General features: G+C 47.0%; 1 protein-coding gene across 5 annotated transcripts; it reads right to left on the bottom strand.

Moving 5' to 3' along the window:
* Nucleotides 1-97: 97 nt before the first annotated feature.
* On the bottom strand, nucleotides 98-22,772 carry stk11ip (serine/threonine kinase 11 interacting protein). 5 transcript variants are annotated; one of them, XR_011240347.1, is made up of 27 exons: nucleotides 22,569-22,772; nucleotides 22,290-22,357; nucleotides 21,624-21,826; nucleotides 21,439-21,513; nucleotides 21,229-21,324; nucleotides 21,014-21,121; nucleotides 20,854-20,925; nucleotides 20,634-20,763; nucleotides 20,205-20,308; nucleotides 20,010-20,099; nucleotides 19,645-19,686; nucleotides 18,532-18,696; nucleotides 18,326-18,407; nucleotides 17,698-18,201; nucleotides 17,377-17,591; nucleotides 16,916-17,026; nucleotides 15,986-16,217; nucleotides 14,644-14,789; nucleotides 14,298-14,541; nucleotides 12,592-12,704; nucleotides 11,663-11,760; nucleotides 10,781-10,962; nucleotides 5,772-5,856; nucleotides 4,826-4,908; nucleotides 3,373-3,599; nucleotides 1,397-2,801; nucleotides 98-1,262 (listed from the first exon to the last, which is right to left on the bottom strand). XR_011240347.1 is itself a non-coding variant. In XM_069520811.1 (26 exons), the coding sequence occupies exons 2-26, from the start codon at nucleotides 22,354-22,356 to the stop codon at nucleotides 2,652-2,654; spliced, it is 3,624 nt and encodes a 1,207-aa protein (XP_069376912.1). In that variant the 5' UTR covers nucleotide 22,357; nucleotides 22,569-22,772; the 3' UTR covers nucleotides 98-2,651. The 5 variants fall into 5 exon arrangements, 3 of the variants coding, with proteins under 3 accessions (XP_069376912.1, XP_069376914.1, XP_069376913.1); XR_011240348.1 differs by having other exon boundaries at nucleotides 98-1,724; nucleotides 1,880-2,801; XM_069520811.1 differs by having other exon boundaries at nucleotides 98-2,801.
* Nucleotides 22,773-25,608: the final 2,836 nt, after the last annotated feature.

Below are 25,608 nucleotides of genomic sequence, written 5' to 3'. Positions count from 1 at the left end.
TGTTCCTGATCCTGTCGAAACTCTGAAATGAAAAAACAACTGAGACTGAACACAGAAATATTTGAATCAGAGCATGTGAGAGCGAATCTAAACTGAATTACACTTTTAAACACTGAACTTTATTCTTAATACACAAACAGAACAAGAGACAACAACACATTCAAAAGTTTCATGCATCTGTCAACTTTTGCATTTTTATGGCAAGTTCAGACACGTCTGTCGCGTCTTCGTTGGCGTCTTCGTCTTCTACGTGCACAGAGATATTTGTGTTCTTCCAGTTTCACGTCCACTCGCTCACTGAGAGGTTTCCAGACATTTTCCTGCTGTGTTCTCACACACAGAACCTCCAGAACACGCCAGGAACACGCCAGGACTTCAGAGCGGCTCTAAAAACAGCTGGAGAGTTTGAAATGTTTCATAGGGGGAAGAGTTTCCTGCCACTGTACGGTGAAACATTTCAGATCCAGAGGTTTTTATCACTTTCTGTAACATTGTGAGATCGGGCCCTCGGGGGTGGAATGTGCGGCTCTGAGTGTTTTTCTAGTTTAAACAAGAAAATGCCCAATTACTTTTTATTTCCTGTTTCGATCCGAGCAGCCGACATATTCACCGTCGACATGTGGAGTCAAATCTCCCGACGGAAACTGGGACACGAGTTATTAAAAGCTTTGTCACAGTTTTACTGCACATATCCTTTAATGCTTGTGGATTTGTGCAGCTCCTCTCAGACCGGTGACGAGTGCGAGCGTCCAGAGTGACGTTCTGCACCTGCACCTGACCTTTGACCTCACAGAAATCCAGAGCGAAGAAGAGGCCGGGCCCGGAAACGCGCGTGAGGACATTAAAACCAGGATTTGTCCGACATGTGGGTGCAGCTGAAGGTGATGCAGGTCTCCGACGCACCATGTGCTCCACACATGTGCGGCTGCGGTGGCTGAGGAAATATTTACACTGTGAAATTGGTTAACATACCTTTCACACACAGCTGAGCTCAAACCCAGCTCCGCTCCGAGGGGGCGGGATTAGCAGTTTGGTGTCGAGTGGCCCAAAAAGAACGAGACTGATTCAATAAACAAACATCTACGACTTCTTCTGCAGCGTCGAGGAGTCTTCCTCCTCCTCCTCCTCCTCCACCTCCTCCTCCTCCTCCTCTGCTGCTGTTTCAGCTGCAGCCAGGAGAAAACAGTCGTGATTAAGTTGACCCATTAAAGTGGAAACGGCTCGTGAAGACAGCAGGTTTACGAGCCACTTTTGGGTTTTTCCTAAGCACCAATGAAGGAATCAAACAATTAGTGCGAGGAAGCAGATTACAGGCCGGTTCAGAACCAAGAGCTAATTTGTGAAACTGTTGAAAACGTTTACGATGTTTTTAGAATGAAAATCCTCCAGAAATCACCTTTCGCACAGAAACGCGCTCTGACGTGTGATTCAGGTTTCTACGCGTTTGTTTGAGTCTCTTCTGACTGAGACGTTATCACACATCGAGCAGGAGCGACAGAGATGAAGTTTAAACTGAGGTCAACGTCGTGATGGAATCATGGCAGCTGTTACTTCCTCTTTGCGTCAACACATTTCTGTGGTTTGCATCATGATGCGATCGATCGAAGACAGAGTCCCTCTTACACAAGGACGTAGGAGTGGACGTGGAGGAGAGTCTGACTCGGGGAAACTAAGAATCCCAGTGAACTTCAGATGACTTGGAATTCTGTGGTTGTTTTTCAGCTCTGGTAAAAAAAAAAAATGACACATCACAAATGAACACATGACTTTTATATTGAGTTACACACGTTCATAAAAAAATAAAAGACACTTTTCTGACTTTAAGTGAACGAAAGAATCGAATGAAATCACAGCGGCGGATTCACCGAGCGGATATTACCCATGATCCTCTGCTTCCTGAGCCGGACGACCTGCGGCTGTAACAAAACCAACAAACTGAGTTTCCTGCTGAATGTTAGAGAGAAACTTTGAACTGATCTTCAACCTGCTGATTCTGGGTCAGCTGCTCCAGACAAATCCTGAAACGTTTCACCTGCAGCCTCGGAGATGAGGACGATGAGGTTTCTAACCCGTGACGGACGTGACGCTGGAGGAACACAGACACCTCAGGTTTCCTGTGTCTCACTACAGACGTGATTTTCCGTCAGTTCCTCACAGGAGATCGTAACGAGTCTCTTCGTGTTGCTTTAAAAACAGAACCAAGCTCAACGACCTGTGCAGAGACACATCATGAGACTCTAAGGGGGGGGGAGGGGTGAGGGTGAAGTGACCCCCGCCGTGATGGACCTAAGCCTTGGCCTTTCAGAAGCAAACCCCCCTCCCCCCTCCAGCCTCGAGTTGAGCGCATGATTTCACAACTCACTGCCCCCCCGCCCCCCCGAGGAAGAGTCTATCCAGCTTAATGTGTGTGTGTGTGTGTGTGTGTGTGGGGGGGGCTGATGAACGACAAAGGCCCGAGCGTGATGCATGAAGGTGCTTTTCATCGAGGAACATGGCGGCTGCACAACAAACTACAAATCAAGGCACACTCCATGAAAAGGTGTCTGCAGGAGCGATGATGCAGCTGCAGGCTCTACGGGCCTGAGCACCACAGCTGCGCTCCGAGTTCTTCACCTGAGAGCGACGAGGGAACACACACACACACACTCAGTTCAGGGTTTGTTCTTTCCTTCCTCCTGCAGAGTCGTGTGCAGCTTGACTCCGAACATGGCCTCCCACTGAGCCCTGACCCAGGCCAGCAGACCGTGCAGGAGCTCCACGCTCTCGGAGCGCACGCACCACGTCTTCTCCTGTTTCACAGTCTGCAAGAGAACAAGAGAAAACACCAAGTTCGTCACAAGAGGATTCAACGTGACGACGAGCTGCGACTCGACTGTGGGCGAAGTTCTCGTCGTGGCGGCGCGAGGACGAGCGGCCGGCCCGCGCTCCGCTGTAACGAGTGGACGCACACATGTGGGACGAATCAACACAAAACGTGTCTTGATAAACACCCGTCTCTAACAGTTTGGGTTTTATTCATGAGCTCACGGCTGAGACGAAGGCGTGACGGAGCCGAGATGATGGGATGATACAAACATGCTTTAAACCGAAACAGCACGCAGCTCAACACGACCCAGATACCAGATTTCATATGGAAACACTCAGGTCTGCTGCGCTGCTGTTACCTGTTGAAGAAAAGTTTGACAACACACGTTTGATTCCTTTCCAAGAGAACAAACACAGTCGTCTCGATCAGTGTTTTATCATGACCTCACTGTTCGTCTGCACGACCACGAGACGCCCGCTTCCTCGGTGAGATCGTTACCTCCACGCCTGAGCCTTTCATCTTCCAGTAAAACACATCAGAGACGTTCCCGCGATCTTAACACTGACCTCGTCGTAAAGCTTCAGATCCATCCTGCGTTGGTCCGAAGGCCACATGTGCACCGAGCTCACGCAGCTGATTGGCAGCGTTTCCAACACGGCTACGCTGCCACTGCGTGGTTCTGTGCTTTCATCTGCCGTCGGGACGCTGGAGCTCTTCGTCCACTGGTGGTCCTCTCCGAGCAGGTACAGGGTTTCCCGCGTCGCCAGGACCGTCAGCGGCGTCCAAACGTTGTCTGACAGAAACAGATGGAAACGTTTTTGAAATGCAGACAAAGAAGTTCTTAAATACAGAAGAGCACGTGACGGAAGCTAACACACGTCGTCTGATCGGTTTGGTTTGAATTCGTTATTTGATGAGATAACAGAACAGGCTCAGATGCCATGATTGACAGCTGACACTGACCCCTGATTGGCTGAGTGCGAGTATCAGCAGGACCTTGATACCCTGGCTCATTACTGCACTGACTTCTGGGTAGTTTGAAGAAGTGGAGACGACATCACCGTTCGAACACAGCTTTAAATAGAGGGGCAGTGAGAGGGCGTATCCCTTGGCAAAGGCTAACGCTCTATCTCGCCATGTTGAAGACGGCAGAAACAAAATACTGGATCCACCCGTTTATTTGGATCCACTTCAAAATGTAATGAATTCTTCCTGAGCTCAGGCTGCTACTCTCCACGAAATGTCACGGGAATCAGCTGAGAGGCCGTTTTTGTGTAATCCTACAGACTGACGAGCTCAGAACCTCGGAGGTCACAGAGGAAACAGATCTGGTGTCTCCGGAGCTTATCAGATCTAGTTTGAGGAGGAAACAGTCCTGGGTCAGTGCTTTTACGCTCCAGTCGCAGAGACGACTTTCAGATTTCAGATTTCAGATTTAAACCCTTCAGCCTCGGTGAAGCAGCAGCGTGAGCAGGCAGATCCAGGCACGCTGGAATCACTGCACTTGAAATTCCACAGACGTGCACAGCTGTAGCCTGCAGCTACCTTGGCCTAACGCTCGCCTGCTGCAGCGAAGGAGCGAGGCACCCCACACATACACACCCCGTGCATGCCCGGGCCGTCAAAACACAAGGTTCCTGCCTCGTACTATTGCACAGGTTGATAAAATGGAGGCTGGACAGGCGCCTCGGCTGTAAGCTGCTCCCCGTAAAACCACATCCTCTACCTTCTGCTTTCATCTCCAAGGAAATGAAGTCGTTCTTCATATTTATTTCTTCCGTTTAAGCATATTTTTATCTTTAGCTTCATAACAATGTTGACGATCAAGCATTTTCCACAGAGCTCGATCAGTTGAGGCAGGAAGAAGAAGGTGGGGACGCCAGCATCACTTATCTCTGCATCTTCAATAGTTATTACACGTGAAGTTGTTACACGAAACGCTTTGGGCCAGGAATTATTATCTGTGCTTTTGGAAGAAGCAAAACAAAACCTGAAGTTTGTCTGAGTGAGATTTGTCACCTTGCAGCACAAAAGCCAGAATGTAGAAAAACTGCAGCTGCCCGTCCTCCACGTCCTCCTGGATGTCTTCACACACCAGAGGCCTGAAACGAAGGGTTGACATGTTACATGTTGATGTCCTATCGTCTCTAAAGTGGCCGCTGTGAAGTCAGAAGCACAGACGGCGGAAAGATGACCGGGCTGTGGCGGTTTGCGGCCGGCAGGTGCAGCCGCGGCGTCTCACGCGGAGTGAAATTCACACTGTGAAGCAAAGGGGATAATTGACATAATAACAGCCGACAGGACTTGGATTGAGCAAACGCTGGAAGTGAGACTGTGGTTTCTAACTCACGACACAAGAAGGAGGTTTGTTTTTTTATTTTCACTTGTCGGGGTGGGAGTTCACCGCCGCCTCAGGACACGACACAAACTGGGAGATGTGAGGGATTAGCGGGAGTCGGCACTAATCTGTTCTTCATGAGAATCAAAGCTGAGAGAAAGATGATATTTATTTGACTTCTGCAGGTTGGATAACATGGCCGCTGCGAGCGAAGTGGGTTTTTTTTTTTACACTTGTATGCGAGGGAACTTTAGCCTCTTTTCTTGTTCTCCATGACGATCGGCACAGTCTCTTCGGAGAAAACACCGTCTCATGTTCGACAGAGAAAAACACACAAATAAAGGTGTAAAAAAAAAAAGCTGCACGTGGTGATAAGTGAACGCACCACACGATATGCATGCTTTCAGGATTTGTAGTGCAACACGTGTTACAAATTAAGATGTGGTTTACAGCTAATTTACTGAGGCCGTTTTACAAAACGAAGTTTAAAAAAAAAAGCTCATTGTAATCAAGTAAAGCTGTTTCAGAAATGTGGCGGGTTAGAGCTGCAGCCGCTGCCTTTAACTCGCACCTCCACACACAACACAGCTCTCAAACCACCGTCAAAGATGTCGGCTGATCTCGTACCAGAGGTGGTGCTGGGGACTGAGCCTCGTGGTGGAGATGGACTTCAGCTTGCTGTCGACCTTGTGAGCCATCTCACGCACGATTCCTGAGGAGACGACAACGAGGAGACACAGAACACGAGAGTCAGGGGGACTTTCAGAAACACGGTGAAAGATTTGATCAAGATGTGGTTCTTCAACTCTACTGACGAATTCGAACAGAACAGGAACATATAAAGATCAATACAAGCACAATCACCAGAAATACAAAATGGTAGTTTTGCAGAGTAGATCAACAATATGAGCTTTCTAAGAGAATAAACACAGAGAACCTGGATATTATATCATGGAGACATCTTTATATGTGGATTCAAATAGACGGGGTGTATCCTTTGACCAAGCTCTATCTCTCCATCTCTAAGACAGCGAACTCAAATACTGGATCCGCCCGTTTATTTGGATCCACTTCAGGATTGGAAGCAAAAACAGTTGAGTTTCTGTGTAACTATGAAAACCTGAATCAGAATGTAAAGAGTACATGCAGTATTCTAACAGTATAATGAGTTACGGACACAGACGTGTGCTTTCAGTGTGCGTGTGAACAGAAATCATACACGGACAGGTTTTCTCCCAGAACGTGTGTGAAGCTGCAGCTGATCGGTCAAAGGTTCACACGAACCGATAAATAACAATGTGTAATAATATTAATGAGGAGTTTTTTTTACTTTCTGCTTCTTTAGATTTCTGAAGAAACTCTGGTTCTTATTATTATTGCTGTTGTGTGAAAGTCATCTGTTTTGTCTTCTTGTCACATTTAAAGAAACTTCCAGGTCTGATTGTGAAAATGATCCATCACAGCTCAGATCTTTATTAAAACATCTGGGAGGACAAACATCTGGGTCTCTCGCCGATGAACCGAGCATCAACATTCAAACATGTGCAGCGAAGGCGGCGATGGAGCGGATCACGTGACCGCTCCAGATGAAGCACAAAGCCAAGACCCGCCCTCTGTCAAAAGCCCAGAGAAGACACAGCAGCCTGTCCCGGCTTCACATTCACAGAGAGGCACAAAGGCTCAATGTGAAACTGCTTCTCCGTCCTCCGCTGATTGTCACCAGAAAACCAACAGGGCTCTGGTTGCAGGTGTAAAGTTTCAGCTCCATAGAATCGCTGGGCGAGACAATGTTTGGCGACACAAAGCGTCAGGGTCACGCTCGCACTCACGGATGGTAGCGTGTCAGCGAGTGTGACAGCAGCACAGGGCAGAGAGGACATCAGCGGTGGGGCTCCGCGGTCCACTCTGAATAGAACCACACTTCAAAAGAGGAGACACTGAGGAGGAGCGAGGGAGGAAGAACGAGGACTAGGCCAAAACTAAATCTGCCTCCTCCTGAAGAAGGTGTAAGACACAGAAACGGAGGCTCATCAGTATCAGTTACGCTCAGGTTTTCCCAGAAGTCTGTCCGTGTAGGTTTCATGCTTTTGTCCTGCTGCATTAAACCGTGTCATTAAACTCCATTAAACACGCCACTACCAAAACATATTCAAACTCATACTGAACCTGATCTGCACCGAATCGCTCACACTCAGAAACATCAGACCCCAAAACATGTCGGATTTATTCCATCGAAATGAAAACAAAGAATTCTGGATCCGTGCAAAAATCTCACGGGTTCTTCCTCAGGTCACATTTCATGGAAACCAGTTTCTGAACTGTCGTCCTGGTCGTCCATCTTACCGTCTTCACCCCGACCTCCCGGCGAGTTTAGGATTCATTTTAAAATCGCTGACCTGCTCCATGTGACTAACACGACCAGGTCACTCAGGTCGACTGACCAGGGTTCTCTGGTCGTCCCACGTCTTCCTTCAAAAAGCTGAAAGTTATTTAGAAATGTCTTTTTCTCACCACTCTGCCTCTTTATTGTCTTTTTGTTGCATCTTTTCTTTCTTTATCTCTACTTTTATTCACGAGAAACACTCAGGGACTTTGCTCTGGGAAAGAAAAGGTGCTGAACTAAATAAACTGTGGCTTAAAGAGCCACACTCAGGGTCATGAGATTAGTTTCACTGGGTCGCAGCACGATCACTGAAGAACACGAGAAGAAAAGGACCCAAAGTGTCTGATTACCTTGAGTTTTACTTTTGTTTTGAACCAGAATGCTTTTGTCTACATCACACAAAAGGTAAATCTCCAGTGTTCAGCTTCTTCTTCAGACTAAAACTGTTTAAAAGCTTCAAGTCTAAGTTCATTTTCAACAAGAAACCTGCAGACACACAAAAACTCAGTAATCGGTTTTACACGTGACGGACAAAGACTCGTTAACAGTCACCCAAACACACACTGCTTCACATTAAGAAATCGGACTCCTCCAGTCGCTGGTTCAAATTAAACAAATGGGTATTTCTTGTTTTCACATTCTGTTCATTTCAAGGGTCAGAGAGAAGAGGTCCACACACACACACTGCAAGAAAGAGCAAAGCTTTACAACACACTTCTGCTTTTGTGTGTCCATAACTGTCACCGCAAAGTGTTTAGACACTCTTTATCCCAATGACATAAAAAGTTATTTATAGACTGAGGCGTTGAACAAGAGAAACGCCTAAAAGGTCTAAAGATCATCGCCCACTCAGGTTTCATTTTATCTTTGCTTCCAGAAAAAACCTTGATCATAATTACTTAGAATAAAACCTCAAGATATTTATCAGCAGAATGACACAACACGTCGATTTCCACAGAGCTCGAAGGATGAGACGTGAGTCAAGGCAGAACTCTTTGCAGAGGTCAGGACACAGCAGTGAAACGAGACCTTTAACACGTCTGAGCCAGGTCTGAAGTCATGAGTTTCACGAGGCAGAGCGTGTTTGGTTGGTGATTTGGTCAATATCTCTAGTTGCTCATGTTCCCAGACCGCGGCCGACAAATTAAACACTGACCCACAGCTCATGAGACGAAGCGCCAGCCGCAGTTCACCTGAAACATCTTCTGAGCTGTGATCCATCACTGTGACCAGATAATGAGAGAAAACTACAGAAGATCAGTAAAACTAACTCTGTCTCATGCTGATGTTTCAATAAAGCTGTGTCAGGCTCAGAGCGAGAGCGCCGTCGAGCTCCAGAAAACAACCTCTCAGTTTATAACCACATCCCCTCTCTGTCTTTGTCATTCCAGTTGTGGTTTTCAACTTTTGTCCGTGTGAGGGGAGCCAGCTTGGGCGACAGGCGGGGTTTGTTTTGGTTAAGCTTTACCGTAATTCTTTGGACCAAATATTAAAACAGCTGTTTCTGTGGTTCATTTGGAAAAGGCTGTGAGCTGGTTATCTTTATCCTGAAGGATGAGAGGACAGATAAGCATCTGCGTCTGGCACTTCACATCCTCCACAAAAAAAAAAATCACTTTTTTTTTTTTTAACGTTGAAGGTTACAACAAACCATGGTTCGTGTTTTCCACTTTGTCTGGTCTGTTTTGGACAAACCCTGTGGTCGAGCTGAGAGAAATCTGGAATCATTTCCAGCCACGGAGAATACAACACAGCAAAAGAGCTGGGGAAGAAAGAGAGAGTCTCTCTCAGAGCACACGGGGGAAAAGAGAGAGACGGAGATGAAAAGAACGAAGAGCAAAGAATGTGATGGAAAAAGTGAGAAATGCATCTAAAACTAAACCATCGCTCGGTCGAGCTCATATCTCCGAGCAAGACCCAACGAGCCCCTTAAATGAAATCAAGCCTCGCAGATATCTGTCCTCTCAAGATGCAAGAATTCTACTCAGGGGAGAATGTTCCTTCTTTTCTTTCCTGACGCGTGTTCTTTCCTTCCAACAAGTTTTGTGGAAATCCATTCAGTTGTTTTTGTGTTATCCTGCTTCTAGACAGACTCGTGGTGAAAACACAACGTCCCTGGCGGAGGTAACGTTGTAATTTGATGCTAGAAGAAAGATTCATGAAAACCCACGTTTCTCCTTGACTCATTTTTTGGGAGAAGAATTTGAATTGACACATTCTGATCATTTTAATTCTTTAGTGTTACGACTGTGAAACGTTCAGAAAACACATCCCTGTCCTCAGACTGTCCATCGCTGCAGCTCCTCTGCTCAGCCCCTGTATGAAAGTCTTGGTCAAATGATTTCCAGTGCTTGTAGGAAATGTGGGCCTCCGCTCTCACTTTACATTTAAACCATGCTCTTATTTTGACAGCGTTTCCTGTCTGTGCTCTTTAAGTCTGGGGTTTGGATTTATGGTCGGTTTTTATTCTGCTGCGCGTTGAATCGTTCCACAAACGTCCAGAAATAACCTCACGAGTGAAACGCCATGGGACGAGTCGGGGAACAATGTGCGGTGCTGGTCTTTTTTACTGTTCAGTCTCTTGACCCGAGAAATCGATCTTTCACAGAAAACACATCCCCACACAAATCCAACGGAATTGATCGCATTAGTACCGAGCATCAACACTTTTCCAACCGGAGCCAAGTTCCTGTTTTCTCCAAAACGTTTACGGGGGCTGGAAATTGTCAAATTAATTTTCCATATTTTTCCAGACATTCCAAACCCGAGCCCCCTTCTAATAAAAGCTTTTCCTCTCAGCCTCTGGTCCTCGCTCGCAGACGAGCTGGTCTGGGCAGGATGTACTCGAGCGCGTGTGTGTGTGTGAACCCAACACCGAGGGGGACGGGGCAGGAGTCTGCGTCACATAGCGCACATATGGTATAGTATTAGCTAGTGAGGGCAGTGGGTTGGGTTTCTCAGTCTGTGGCATGATTCCTGTGAGGGGAACATGTTGTTCCAATACCTGCCTCAGGGATTCAACCGTCCTCTACAACTTTTTTCTTCATTTGAATTAGTGCCCGGCTTATTTTGTGGTATCTTCCCTCAAAGAGGAAACCACTGTAACCAGTGAGTACAGAGGGTCACTGAGTTCCCATCCCCCCCCCCCCCCCGCCAACTACAGTCACAATGTAAAAACCTCTTTTATGTGTTTTTCCGTACATTAACACAAACCATTTTCCACTTTGCTCCTATTTGGCAGCGTTTCCTTTACCTGTCAACAAGCCAAAGAAGCGTTTGCAGCGCAGACTGTCCCGGACCAGGAGGGTGTACGCTGCGCCCCCGTCTCCGAACTCCATGTGGATGGTCTGAGAGCCCAGCCCCACCTCCAGGTAGCTGAGCTCCATGATTGGGTGGCTGTCGCGCTTCTGGAGCCAATCGGAGAGCTGGCCTCTGCTGGGAGGAAAGACGTGGGCCGTTAGAAAATGTCCCGTCGCAGTGAGGTGGATTAAAGGGACACTTGGAGGTGTGACTTTAAAATGTGTTTAACATTTATTCAGGACTGTGGTCATGAGTCACGTCGTGAATGTTTTAGATAAAAAAAAGATAAGACAAGTTTGGTGTCAGAGGTGTCAGAGGTGTCACAGCGTGTTCTCCAGACCTGGAGGAAATAAAAGTTTTCATTCACGTGAAGGAAGAAGAAAAAGAAAAACAACACAGGGGCTGAAACTGGCAGGAGAAAGAAAAAGACTCTAGAGTCAACAGACACTTTGAGGTCAATGTGTTTTCAAGATGTGACCCAGAAACCTGGACAGGTTGTGAGATGTTATTATCATTACTGTCATCAGAACTGCAGAGTGGTGCCTTTAACATTTAATTATTTTTCTCACTGACTGTATAGAGAGAATGAAAAACTCTCTCTGGTTTATCTGGTGTTATAATATCTGGCTTTAAATCTGACACTCTGGTCCCAGGTCTTCTATCGCTGCAGGACAATTCAATATTATTCACCTTACGACTTAAAATATACGACGAGTATACGAGTATTAGGAGAACATAGGGTTTAAATCAAATGCCCATTTGTTCTGACGTCTGTTTCGCTGGAGATGATTTTACAAAACAGCAAATAAATGTCTGGATCTTGTACTTTACTTACTGCATCTCTGACGTCATCTCCAGGAAATAGATTCTCAGGTTTGTCACCACCAGCAGAGAAGGAACCTCCCCCGGCTCCCCGAATCTGACAGCTGACATCTGACCGCACACAGATCAACACACAGATCAACACACAGATCAACATTTTCTTTATGAATCAGAATGAAGAACTCTTGATCCTGTTACAACACGAGAAAGTTCACAATGGAGCCATGAAGTCAAGTTGAACTATCTGCTCCAGTTGGTCTGAGGTTCACAGGCTCAGTGCAGGTTTAAAATTCAGACATGTGGAGCGGCATCTTGCTTCATTTCCTCTGGAACAACAGCACAAGTGAAACAGCGAGCGGCCTCCGTCACTGGATAAATAAACAAAGCTGAGCGGCATCTCCTCTTCCCAGCTGCGGTGAAGCTCCGTCCTCTTCCGCTCTTTGCTCCTCGTCCAGGTGTCCGACAGAGAAAAGCAACATCCCCGCTGCTCTGAAGAGCTCCCAGGACGTAATGCATATTAAAGAGGTCTGCGAGAGCGTTGAGTGGCAGCGGGGCAGAAGTAGAGCGGGGTCCAATGGGCTCCTGGGGGATTTACTGACTGTGCTCATCTTGGCCGACTGCGATGAAACCGCAGATGGAAGTGCTGTAGGTCTTAAAGTTGTCACCACCCATTAATCTGGAATCTTTTTGGGCATCGGGGAGACACGTTAGACGAGTTTGACAAACCGCAGTCCCACAAGAAACAATAACAGCCACGTGAGAAACCGCTGTACGGCTAAATTTGATCATCACTCGATCCCTCCCAGGCTGCCGTGACGAGCTCGAGTATATTATCAGCTCCGTGGGATATTTTTAAACCCTGAGAGAATCTGTTTTCTAAATCAGCGTTTTATTGCGATCGGGTCGTGTGTTGTGCGTTACCTTCGTTCAACTCTTACACACCTTGAGGAAAGAGTGAAGCTCCTCCTCCTCCTCCTCAAAAACCTCCACATCCAGGAAAAGCTTGAGCCGATGGTCGACGGCCTCGTAGTCCTCGGACAGGAGGTCCACTTCATCTACAGACACACGGGAGGAACGATCAGGATTCAAACAGCTGCTCTGACACATGAACCAGAGAACAATGTGGATTTTATGCCACTATCGGTTTTATTTTTCAGCTCTTCACGAAAACAAATCTTCGTGAGTTCGGGCTGAAATATTAAAATTGATAAATCTTTTTTTTTTTTGGCTACTTTATTTGATATCTTGCACCGACGGTGAAGCCATAGTTTCCTGGCAGCGACGTGAAACTTTGTGAAACTTTACTGCAGCGTTGGCCAACAGCCCTCACGCAGAGAGGCATTAAAGAGCAATAAATCCACCGATGAGCAGAAACGGGGGTCATTCGGACGCTGATGAACGGTTACAGCTGATCCACAATGACAAGGCACGGAGCTGCAGACGCCAAAACAAACCCAGCAGCTCGAAGAGAGCGCAAACAGAGAGGAGATTAAAAAAGGTCTTTGAAGCTTCAGACGATCTTGTTGTGTGCACACACACACACACACACACACGTACACACACCTTGATTTGACTCGAGAGACAAAGAGCTTCTTCAGGACTGAGTTCCACAACAATGGGTTCACTGAGTCTCTCAGAAAAGATTCTGCTCAGGAAGACGTGCGGTTGATAGAGAATATCACGGGCTGCAGGCGGAACAAATTGAAAAAGCAGCGTTCCAACTAGAGCCTGACCGATATCGATGTTACGGGCATGATGACGATATGTCTGCTGATAAATATCAGATCATATCAGCAAACACAAACTCAGACACTGATTCGTCTGCGAAAGTCTCATATCGGCGATAAATTCTCTGACGAGTTTAAAACCCGGAGTCTTTAATTTATTGTGATATAAACTAAATCATTGTGGAAGCTGGAGCCAACGAACTGACAAGTGAAATAGTGAAAGTATCACTGAGATGTTGTCAGGACTGCTTGTTGGAGGAAATCCCAAACAGCAGTAAAACACTGTATAAATGATCTTTTATGACTCGATTCAAACTCTACATTTCATATGTTCATTGTAAAACACATCGACTGTGGTGTGCGCGGTGTAAACTGTTTACGTCAGCTCCGTTGCCTTTTCCCGAGGTTACGTTTGAGTCCTAATTGAAACTGAACGGAGACGGGAAGCATTTGGACGCCGTGGCACAGAAATCCTCTGCGCCTCCGTAACAGCATCCGATTTCCACCACATCTGTCTGCCATTTTTAGACGAACCACAAGGTAACAGACAGACAGATTGGAGTCATTACTGGAGGCGATGGGAGGGAAATGAAAGGCTCGGAGAACAGGGAACAGCTTTCTCTAGCTTTTCCTCTCTGTTTTTTTCTGATGCTGCAGATGAAGAGCCAGCCCTGAAACCACAGACTCACACTGGAGACAAAGTCCTACTCATCCCAAACCACTGACCGACACTGAGCGCTGGTGATAAATGAGACAACATTTCTTATTATCCGCCAGACCCGCAAAGATGTGACATGGACCTGTTTCCTCCTCTTTGTGGACAAGAGGACTTCCAGATGAACCCCGTTCAACTCCAGGACCTCAGAGAAGAAGCAGTGAACTTAACTCTCACGGTTCAGAACAATAATCTTTAGTTCCCACCGTTTGGGGAGGGTCTCTCCGCAGGTTCGGCCTGTACGTCTGGTGGCGTCGCGCAGATTGCGGTGTAGTGGTAGCTCCCAGCCAAGTCCTCCTTACTTTGGCAGTCCGTGTTGTAGGAGAGGCTGTGGGTGTCGTCCCCGTTGAAGAAGGAGCTCCCCTGGGCAGTGACGTAGGTGGGATCCTGTGTGGCGGTGCCGCTCTCCAGAGTGGGACTGCTGCTGAAGCTCACATCCGCGTCGCCGTCCTACAGCGATACAGAGAGAATAAGCGTGAGGGTGAGATTGTGTCTTTAAACTATTTGGGGTTTTGATTTCAGCAAAAAAACGAGGAAACAAAGAGAAAAGACCTTGGCACTCTGGGCGACATCGAGGTGATCGTCCTCGCTCTCGGGCCTTGGAGGGCGATCGATGGGCGTACTGCTGTAGGGTGTGGATTGTCCAGCCAGCTGGACGACATGATCGCTCCCACATTCAGGACAAATATTACCCGGTCCTGAAAAACAAGAAGCAGAGGAAGTGATTTATAAACGGCTCAATATTGGTGATACAAATTAGATTCAAGCTGTTTTTAGACGTGAGCTTGGATCTCTCGTTTCCAAATCCAGACTTCAGCTCATATCTGTTCCACCTCTCGTGTGAGGTTTTTTTTAAAGCATGTTTTTTAAAAAAGGAACTTTTATTCTCTTTTCTCATGGAAAAAGATTCTTAGTAGATGTCAGGGCTTTATTCTAAACGATATATTCAACTGAATGTTACATCCATCCACAAGCGTGACGACAGCTGATCGATTCTGACAAGTCAATGACCTCAAACACAGAAAACATGTCTGTTTTCATTCCTAACAAGCTTCACGTGAACATGACTCTTGTTTTTCTTTCTACGGGGCGTGTATTTCTGTAACCTACAGACAAACAGGGTCTGAGTTCAGACACGTGCTAATGAAAAAGGTATTTGTTCCTGAAATTGCAGTAGAATACCAGACTAACAAAGGAGCAGTGCTCCTCAAAACATCTGCCGAACAAAGCCTGCGCACGCTCTGTGCGTGTTCGGGCTCGTCTTAATGTCGGGTTTGGACGAGCTGCAGGGAGGCGGCTGCTGGAGCTGAAGGGTATTATCTGTCTCCTGCTGATTATAGAGATGGGAACTGAGCAGAATGGGCAGCTCGGCAATAAAAGGCCGGGAGATAACTCCTGGGACGCTGCGCTTGAGTCCATCTGAGAGCACAGTTCTGTTTTGGGAACATTCTCAGCCCAGTGCAGACGACCAATGGGAACGCTCCGAGAGCTTTGACGTCAAGTGATAAACAACCTTCTCTCTGAAATGTTTGACCTTCTTCTGAGTCTTATCTTCAGTTTTCAACCACGAGACCAGAAAGATATCAAGAATGTAAAGTGATGGTTTCGAAAGCTTCATTTTTGTCTCGGGGTTGTGAAGTGACTCATCTGAAATTGTGTGACTCACTTTGAGGGCTGAGTCACTGAAGAGTCAAGGCTGTTGTGGGTGTTTGTGGCAGATTCTCAGATATCCAGAGATGACAGATTGATATCATAATGTTCACTGTGAATGTGATTGTTTTAACTTGAGGATGCTTTTGACACCTCGTCAGGGACGTCAGAGGCATAAACATCAGATAAATTACATTTATAAAAGGAAACATAGAGTGATAAATAAAAAGAAATGTCCTCTCACCTTCGCCGTCATCATCACCATCTGCCTCCGTCGGCTCCTCCCCGTCCCGTTCGTCCCCGCCCTTCGGTGTCATCCGCCTCGCTCTCCCGCCGGCCTCCTCCTCGCTGCTGTCTCCTTGCAGCGTGAACTCTGACCTGCAGCGAAGGCACTGCATGGGAACGCAGCTGGGGCGGAGCTCGGACTCCCGTCGCTGGTTTTCCTCCGCCACGTGACACAGCACGTCGGTCAGAGCCTGGTCAGCAAAGAGGAAAGTGTTTGACAGTCAACAGCTCATCGCCGACGGAGGCTCCGTCCTTTCAGAGAAAGACTAGAAGCTGTTGCAGCCACGACAAGTTCCTCAGCGTTGGAGGAGAACGTGGGTCGATGCATCACAGTAAATACGAGAGTTCAAGGTGTCTGCTGAACTCTGCTTCTTCAGCAATGTGAGTGTTTGTGAACACAAATCACAAGTCTCGCCCTCTCACATCCTGGCACTGGCAGTCTGTGTGGTCTGTGTTGTCTGTGTTGTCTGTGTTGTCTGTGTTGTCTGGAACCGTACAGGACGTAAACACGCTAGAGAGAGAACGGCTTCGAGCGCAGCCTGTGAGCTCGTCCAGCTTTCTGTTCTACAGGATTAAAGTCGGACTCATGTTGCTTGTGCGGCCCTGAATCCGAGGCCCTGATCCGACCTGGCATTTAACGCCCGTCTCCAGTGATCTAAACAGCTCCGACCACATTCAGAGGTGGTCTGTGGAACATGTGTCCACATTCTTTTGGATTGATTTGTGAATTATTGACAGACCGCCTGCTTATCTGACAACCTCTGACCTCTACCGTTTCATAATGAGCGGTCGTGATGGGATGTTGTTACCGGGTCTGAACAGGACTGTGTGTGTGTGTGTGTGTGTGTGTGTGTGTGTGTGTGTGTGTGTGTGTGTGTGTGTTGTTAACCTGCAGCGCCTGCTGTGGGTCATCGTCCAGCAGGACGTAGCGTCTCCTCCTCTTCTCCCTGCTGATGTAGGTGAAATGAAGATCCACAGCTGGAAGCTTCTCTTCTGTTTCCTGAGACGATGACAAAACTCATCCATCAACTTTTTATAACTTTATCATGTTAGGATAGAAAATAATCTCTTACTGTGTATGAACTTAGAAAGATCGTTTGGTTTGTCTTATTTTATTTATTTATTTAAATATTTTTTATAAATACATTATTTTATTTTCATATCTTACACCTGTTCAGCACTTTGGTCAAACATTGTTTTCAACTTAACAGCCAACAATGAGAATATTTGATATTTATTTGTGATGCAAAAGAAAGTAAACTTTAATTTGAATAATTAGAAGTCTTTTACCCCCCCCCCCCCCCCTATTCTTTCATTTCTTCTCCTCCATCCCTTCTTTCCTGCTCTTACCAAACGGGTCCACATCGCCTCAGTGGTCTCCACCCGAGCCAGGCTGTCCAGCTCCAGGCGGCATCTCTCCTGACCACGCTGCACGTCCACCTCCAGCACCAGGCCTTGCTTGACACACAGAAACACCTCCTTCTTCCTCCTCCCCGCCATCCTCTCGCCACTGTTGTCTTCCTCATCCGATAACACACCCACGAGAAGAGGGTGACACAGGTCCACTAAGAGGAAAAAGAAAAACCTTTATGTTCTACATTAAGAAGAGTCTAAAAAGAACAAATGTATGAATAAACTGAAGCTCTGTCTATTATGATCCTTGAATCCCACCTCCTAAATCCTCCTCCTCCTCGGCTCCTCTGCTTTCTGCTCTCTCCGACCGCTGAGACTCTGGACTCGGCTGAGGAGAGTTCATATCTCCCTGGTTGGCCCCCTGGCCGTCCACCGTGCTATCCTCCAGACTTGACTCCGTGTTTCGAGTGCTCTGAGCGGGCCACTGCAGCGTGGACTCAGTTTCCTCGTCTCCATCTGCGTCAGACGTCTCCGTCCTGAGCTCGGATGAGAAAAGCGGAGGCGGCAGGACCTCGGGTGCCTCCAGAGATGGTGGAGACGACTGCTGCTTCCCGTTGCTAGCGGACGGACACGGCGTGGAGGTGCTGAAGCCGTTGGTGAGAGTTTGGCGGTGAGACGGTGGCTGGTTTGCGGTGACAGTGCTGATAATGGCAGAGGAGGAAGCTTCATCCAGATGGTGCTGGTACCTCAGCCAATCCTCCCCCAGCTGATCTCTGAAGCTGGACATCCGCTCAATCTCCTGCTGGTGAGGAAGAACGATACCTGGTGGAGGAATATGAACATTTACTATTTAGACACTAATTTAACATCTGAATAAACGTGTTTCACCAACATTATCAGCAGCTCGCAGTTAAAACAAAGAGTGTAAAAGAGATTAAAGACCCACTTTGTGAGGAGGAAAACTGTCTGGGATTGTAATCTGTATCGCTGGGCTCGGATATGCTGGCCCTCCGCACTTTGACCTTACTCTGAAACACAAAAAGGTTTCGACACAAAGACACTTAGAGTTTGTCAAGATTTGTGGGTTTTGTAGAAAGAAAATATAAAAAAAGCACTAACAAAGCATTTCAACACACTGAGCTGCTCTCTTACCTTGGATTTCTTTCTGCGAATGTGTGACACCCCCGCATCAACCGACACGCTGTCACTCAGCTCCCCGGCGCCACTGGATCCTTCCTGGTTACCGCGTTCTGGTGGCAAAGACACTGGAGGCGTCGTCTGGACCTGGACAATGAGATGACCCGGTTTGGGCAGAACCTGCAAAAACAAAGGAGGAGTCTTTGTGATCGTGTGTGATTCAGCATATCATATCTGAAATACACAGTAAATTCTCTGAAGAGCTGTGAGTGAGACGTAGCTCTTTCTACCCTCAGTGTCCAAATTGCAGGGGTTCAAAAGTAATTGGACACTTGGCAGATGTTTGTTGGGCAGGCGTGTGTGGTTTCAATGTGAGTTCATGCACGACAGAGCGGACACGTGGCTCAGAGTCGACTGAGAGTTAGGAGTCGATGTTTGAGTGAGAGTCTGGACATTTTCCTGAAATGTTCTGGTGGTTTCGTAAGTGAGAACAAATGTCTGAGTCAGTGTCTCTGGACATTTTCTGGATCTTCTCCTGCAGCCTCCTATTAAAATGTAAAATGTCAGAATGAGTCCATGAGAGAAAACAGCAGGAAAACATCTGGAACCCTCCCAGTGAGCGGGTGGACGTGTTGATAAGGTTTCTAACACGTGACGGAGTTGAAACTGGAAGAACTCAAATCTCTCAGGATGGAGAAGAGGAGCCGTACACGTAGAAGACGAAGACGTCAACTTGGAAAGACGAGGAGATTCCAGATTTTTTGGCGATGAGGGCCGACGCCGGTGTGGACGAGCTGTAAACAACAACACTGATCTTTCCACTGCAGAATGTATACGTCATGTCCCGCCTCCTGATGCTCTACAGGCTCCACCCCTCGCCTGAACGTCCCCCACATGTTCCTGTTGTTGTGAACGAGTCGACGATCTTCTGCTTCACAGGACAGACTCTGACTACAGGACATGTCCAGACACAATGTCTTGTCCATTTTGTAATGTTAAAATCACTTTAGTTAAGAGTAGAGTTAGGGTTCGTCTCTAAGGGACAATAAAAACCAAACGTCTCTCAGACAGGTGTCAGAGGTTTGCGACAGTGGGTCGATCAGATCACATCCAGATTGAGAAACCTACCGATAACTCATATGAAGAGAGTGGAACGCCATCGAGTTTGAGCTGGAAAGACACAAAAAGAACATTGGTTTTGCAACAAAAACAAAACACAGCAATAAAAACCATGACATGCCATTTTTCTCCATCAATTGCCACCACAAGGGCCTGCTGACGATTTTCGAATACCACAAGTCACGCAGATACACCCTGACATTCACACACGTAAACAGGAAGCTCGTGTGTTTGTGTGGAGGGACACAGCATGAGTGCACAGCCGACCACATGGAATTTAACAGCCTCCGTTTCATTTTTAAGTGTTTTTAGAGCAGGACATCGTGTGAGCTGCTTCCCTCACCGACACACGAGCAGCTATAATTCTTACTCACTCTCTGATTGGCAGCCTTCGGAGAGAGATGTCGGACGGTGCAGGTGCGGTGGGTCTTCTGGAAGAACAGCGGGTTTCCTTCCAGATTCAACTACAAGACAACATCATTACGTTTTACAGTGCGCAGGTCTCACGTACGGTTTCCCCACTAAACCCCACAGCGGAGGGTGAAAGTGAGAGGAGTCAGCGAGCTTACTGTGTGGAGGCAGTGAAGCAGGGATAGAGGAGCAAGCTGGGAATGCTCCAACAGGAGGTTGTAGGCCAAGTCTAAGTGCTGGAGTGAAGACAACTGCTCCACGCCTGTTTCATCAGAGGAGAAGACACATAAACGAAATGCGCACACACATGAACAGAAACAGAAACCTGCAGCTCAAGTGTCTGATTTGATTCTGATGAGTTTTGAGGCCGAAGGCAGAAAGTAAACAGGCAGGTGTGAGGTTTTTTCTTTGTGTCACGACAAATAATATCAGACAAGCAGAAGGATTTCACACTCGGAGGCATCGATCACGTTCCTGTTTTTCCTGTTTTCATTCGCTCACGACTCTCAGAGTTCTGTGAGAGGATTGACCAACTGTCTGATCTGTTCGTCTGCTTCTCAAGAACACACTCTGCCAGTGTAACGCACCATTTATAGTCTCCAGTTCATTGTTCCTGAGGATGAGTGTGAGCAGTTTGGCCCTGGCACTCAGGCCAAGCGTTGGCGCCATCTGCAGGCAGTTGTAGCCCAGGTTCAAGCGCTCCAGTTCACTCAAGGGCTGAAAGAAAGACAGAAAAGCAGAATCAGGGAGCGACACAAGCATTTATTCAAAGCAAAAAGAATAAAGTTTGAATATATTTACACAAACATTTAGAAATTCGGCACACTCCTGAATCTTGTTATGGCTTAGGTCCAGAGATTTCAGGACGTTCAGTAAACTCTATGAGAGACAGAATGGACGAAGCAGAATCAGACGATGTGAACATCAGCTCATGGGTCAGTGATGATTCATCTCCGTGCAGACTCACTATTGACTGGTCAAGGCAGACAATGGAGTTGTAGCTGAAGTTGAGGGTGTGCAGCTCCAGCCACGGCAGTGCAGAGCTCAGATCTCCTCCACACAGAGACAGCAGCTCCTGGAACCAACAACAACACAAAGCTTTTGTATATATACACTCGAAGTAAAACGCATACTGATGGGAAACAGTTATGTGGACGTAGACTAACTGCCCCTCCACAGTACCTCCAGGGAGCTGAGACTCTTTGAGCAGGTGAAGACCTCCAGCTGGGAGTAAACTCCTCTGAGTCCCTCGAGACAGTGTGGAGGGATTCGTTTCAGCTGGAAAAGAAAAAGAGACGCAAAGAAACACGGGGTTCATGTGGGAATGATCCCTGACAGATTGAGACAGATGAAGTCAAGGGACGACAGAGGAAGGAATAAAAGGGTTCAAACCTCCAAACACTTCAGTGACTTGAACGGGAAGATTTTCAACACAGACTGAAGTCTGACATCTGGAGGGTTGATGAGCTGCATTTACAAATAAACAAGACACAATGACTAATATTCACAGCTGCAAAACAAAAAAACACACTTACACGCTAAGAAATCAACAAGGTCACGCAATATAACTTTCCCACCTTGAGGGAGACGGTCTTCTGGAGGACATCGAACAGAAACTGCAGCTGCAGCAGAGACTCGGTGTCCGCAGGGTGGGAGGGCAGCGCCAGGAAGCCATGCTGCTGGCTCCTGGACAACAAGTACTGTTCGAACAACCTGGTGAGGTGCTGCAGGCTCTCGGCCCGCAGGGTCAGCGTGCTGCTGCCGTCCAGCACCAAGTCACCTGAGGGCAGAAAAGACAACTCGATGAAAAGCGGATCCTGCAGCTGTACAACCAGCCCTGCTCCTAAGAGGACACCGTAAACAAACCCAGGTGTGAGTTCATTTAACCGTGCAATACTCTACTATTGCTAACGGTGCAATTCAATGTCTAACACGTAATCCTGGTACTTATTATATCTCTTATATTTACCTGTGTTTTTATTGCACGGTCACTTATTTATTACCTTTACTGGTGTCTTTATTTTGACTTTCCTCTCTGATCCTCTCTGTAAAAGCTAATGTCCCTGTTGTCGGACTAAAAGATGATTTTCTTGTCTCGTGACTTATCAGACAAATAACAATGTCAAAAAACAATGTAACCGTGACACATGATGAGATGATGAGACGAGAAGAAGGAGCATTGACATGAAATATGATCCAGTCATTCAGAGTCTCTGTGTTCAGATGCAGTGAAGCGAACATACCATCATTTCTCAGGAGTGTGGCCAGGCTGTGAACCAGTGAGGACTGAGCAGGGTGAGACACAGACATCCTGAAACACACGAGTTAGCATGAGCACGTGTCCACACAACAACACAGACACGTCCACCAGCAGCCGTGACGCCGTGAAATCCATGAACACCGCGAGTCAAAGAGTTATTAATCATTAGAAGCTCCACTCGACCCTCTGAGGCTAACGCAGCTAGCAAAAAAACCAACTTCCTGGTAGCTTCGCCAAGCTAAGCTAAGCTCAAAGGACGTACCTCCGCGGTGACAGCCGGAAACAAGATGGCGAACATCAAAGTCTTCCTCCCACGGATGAAAGGAACACGCGTGAAAGTGCGAACATGAAGGGAAACGAAGTTTTAGCGGTGAGTTGTTGCTATGACAGCGCAGAGCAGGGATGTTGACATGGTGTGCGTCACGTGACGGGGAGTCCTCGGGCTGGACGGTGGCTCTGACCGACCAAAAAGGCGCACGACTGCGAAATAAATGAATTAAATGATTCGTGTTTTTTGTTGTTTTGTTGTGATGGAATATTTTAAACTTTCACACGTAAAGAGTCTAAAGAACTGTTTGATCGAAATCAACCGAAGTCCTGCTTGTTTAGAGGATTTCAGTGTCGGATGGTGGTACTGCAGGTGGCCACTGGGTGGTGCACTTGAGCAAGGACACACACACACACACACACACACACACACACACACACACACTGACTTCCATTCATTGTGTAACTAAAACCTGACCCTTAATCTAACCATGACCGACCTTAACCTACCCACAATCCACCTCACCACCCCTCATCATTAACCCATAGAAACAGCCTCATCTTTCATGTGCGGACCCTTTAGAGGTCAAAACTGAGACCTTTTCAGTGTTTGGGCCCGGGCGGCGAGGACGGAGCAGCCAATCTGTCAAATGCACCAACCTGACCCTCGCACCACATCTGCCCGCCGGTCAAACCGTATATCCGAGTGGCGGCACCAAAAAGAAACAGAGCCTGGCAGCCGATGGGCCGAGAGCGTCAGTGTTGGCTCAGATTAATTTTGATTTGGAGCTAAATGGTTGATGTTGGACGGAGGATCTGAGGCCGTGCGAGACGCCGGCTTAGAGAAACACAGGGGGTCCACAGTGTGAGTGCAGAGCTGACCTCAGGGAGTAAACTCAACATTCACTGCTCCCGTTGAGAGAGCGGGTTTCTGTGGTTCTTCACTTCATTAAGGAATAAATAACAGATACTTGAATTAGCAAATAAAGCAAGAACTTTCCTAATTTGCTCATGCATCATCACCAGTTGCTAGGCAGCAAACAAACACACGCATGTATACACAAAAAAAACAACACGTGCACACACATGAGCATTTTTCCATTCGGGACTTGTGATGTGAACATTTCCATGTTAGGATTTATGAAGTGTAATTCAGTAAACATTTCCATCCAGAGAGACGCTGCTTGTTTCACCAGCTGAAGATTAAAAAGTTCATTTTCTTATTTTTTTAGTCACATCAAAATAAAAATAAAATCAAAACAACCTTTAAAAGTTCCTTTATCGCCGGACACACATGAAACACTCAAACCTTCAGAATAAACACCTGATGCAGCTGGTTTCTGTGAGTGTGACCTGCCTGGCTTCAGTTTGTTTCAGGCCCAGTAACCTGATGATAAATTACTTTTCCGACCCCCTCCCCTGCTCAATGGCCGCACTTATCCAATCAGAGGGAGCGTTAATTAAGTGAAATCAAAAGCAAACAGTGAACAGTGCACACATTCATTATCAAAGTCTGAAAGATGAACGCCGGCCGAGGTGTTTTTACACACGACCGTTGATTTTCAGACTTTCCTGTGAATCATTCGATAACTTCCTTCTAAAGTCTTGGTTCATGTGTGTAATCTGATATGATTGTGTTTTGTTACAGCTTCTTTATTGATTATATTGTCCAATAATTACAAGTTTTGAAAATGTTTTGCTTTTACAAACCACTTAAACATGTTTATCATGACAATGTTTATTTATCTGGCAGAATTATTTGACCGTAGTAATGGAGCCAAACACACACACGTCAGGATTCGATCATGATTTAAATAAATCTTTACGTAGAAACTTATGTGTACAAGTACATGAATAAACAAGTTGATTGCAGTTTTACACAAAGTGTCCAGGTGAGACGGACACATGCGGAGGTTTGGGGACTGACTGTACTGTAATTAAGGAGATGACCTCTCGCATACAAACCGCCCTCTGTTGACTCACTGAGGAACATGTGCTGGATGTGTCCTCGTCACTGATCCCATGCCTTCCTCTATCAATGTGGAGTTTATCCAGAGCTTGTGTTTGCTTAACAATTCCATGGGCTGGAATTTAAGTAACTGACCTTGGTGGGGATTACTTCGCACACATGGGCAGATACTGCGGCCTGTTCGGCCTGTTAGCCAGTGGCCATCCCAGACACAAATCCTGGCCCCCAGGCTCGCATTTATAAAATGCCAGGCCTTCTCCCCCGCTGCTTTTCCATCCACGGTTTCATAAAATGACATATGAGGTTCTATGTGCAAACAGCCCTCTGGGCATCCCCCGGACTCACACCCCTGAGACACAAGACGGCTTCAAATGTGCCCTTTCTTCCTCCCTCCACCCTAAGGTGAGCCAGGAGGCCGACGGTGAATAGGGCCAAATAGTGTTAAATCAGGGGGCACCCGCAAAACAAAACAATCTGCATTTATATCTGCGGAGTAAGGTTACACATGCCACTTCTATTTCTGGGCCCTTGGATAAACACCGATTAGTCCGCCACACTGGACGGGGTTAATAGGAGTTTGTTCGGCGGCCGGGCTCGGCACCTCAAGGCTTGGCCTCGCCGATCGATTGGAAACATTGCAGCATATGTGCACAGTAGCATTACTGTACACGGGCGTATAAGCTGCGAGCAGCTGGTGACTTTTAATTGAGTGTCAATGGACAACTCGGCCACAGCGAGGGAGGTCTTTCCACGTGAGGAGCGCTCGGCACATAGTCCTTTTGTCTGTTTGTTTACTCGTGAATTCTGGGAGCTGGGACGGGCTGTGCTGATTGAAACAAACAGGCTGCGAACGTATAGTGAGACACGAGTGAGAGAATTTTAACTGACCGAGCTCGAGCCGTCCTGAAGACCAAGTTCACGTCTTCTGTTCAGACTCAAGACTTTAATTCAAATTACAGCGTCTGGAGAAACTACAGGACGGAGATCAGCACAGAGAGGTCAGAGGTCGACGGGAGATCAGTAAAGAGGTCAGAGGTCAACTGCAGATCAGCACAGAGGTCAGAGG

This window comes from Paralichthys olivaceus, chromosome 24 (assembly GCF_024713975.1).
Source record: "Paralichthys olivaceus isolate ysfri-2021 chromosome 24, ASM2471397v2, whole genome shotgun sequence".
NCBI classification, from domain to species: domain Eukaryota; kingdom Metazoa; phylum Chordata; class Actinopteri; order Pleuronectiformes; family Paralichthyidae; genus Paralichthys; species Paralichthys olivaceus.
Note: the sequence above shows the minus strand (reverse complement) of the source record. Positions and strands in the feature narration are given on the sequence as shown.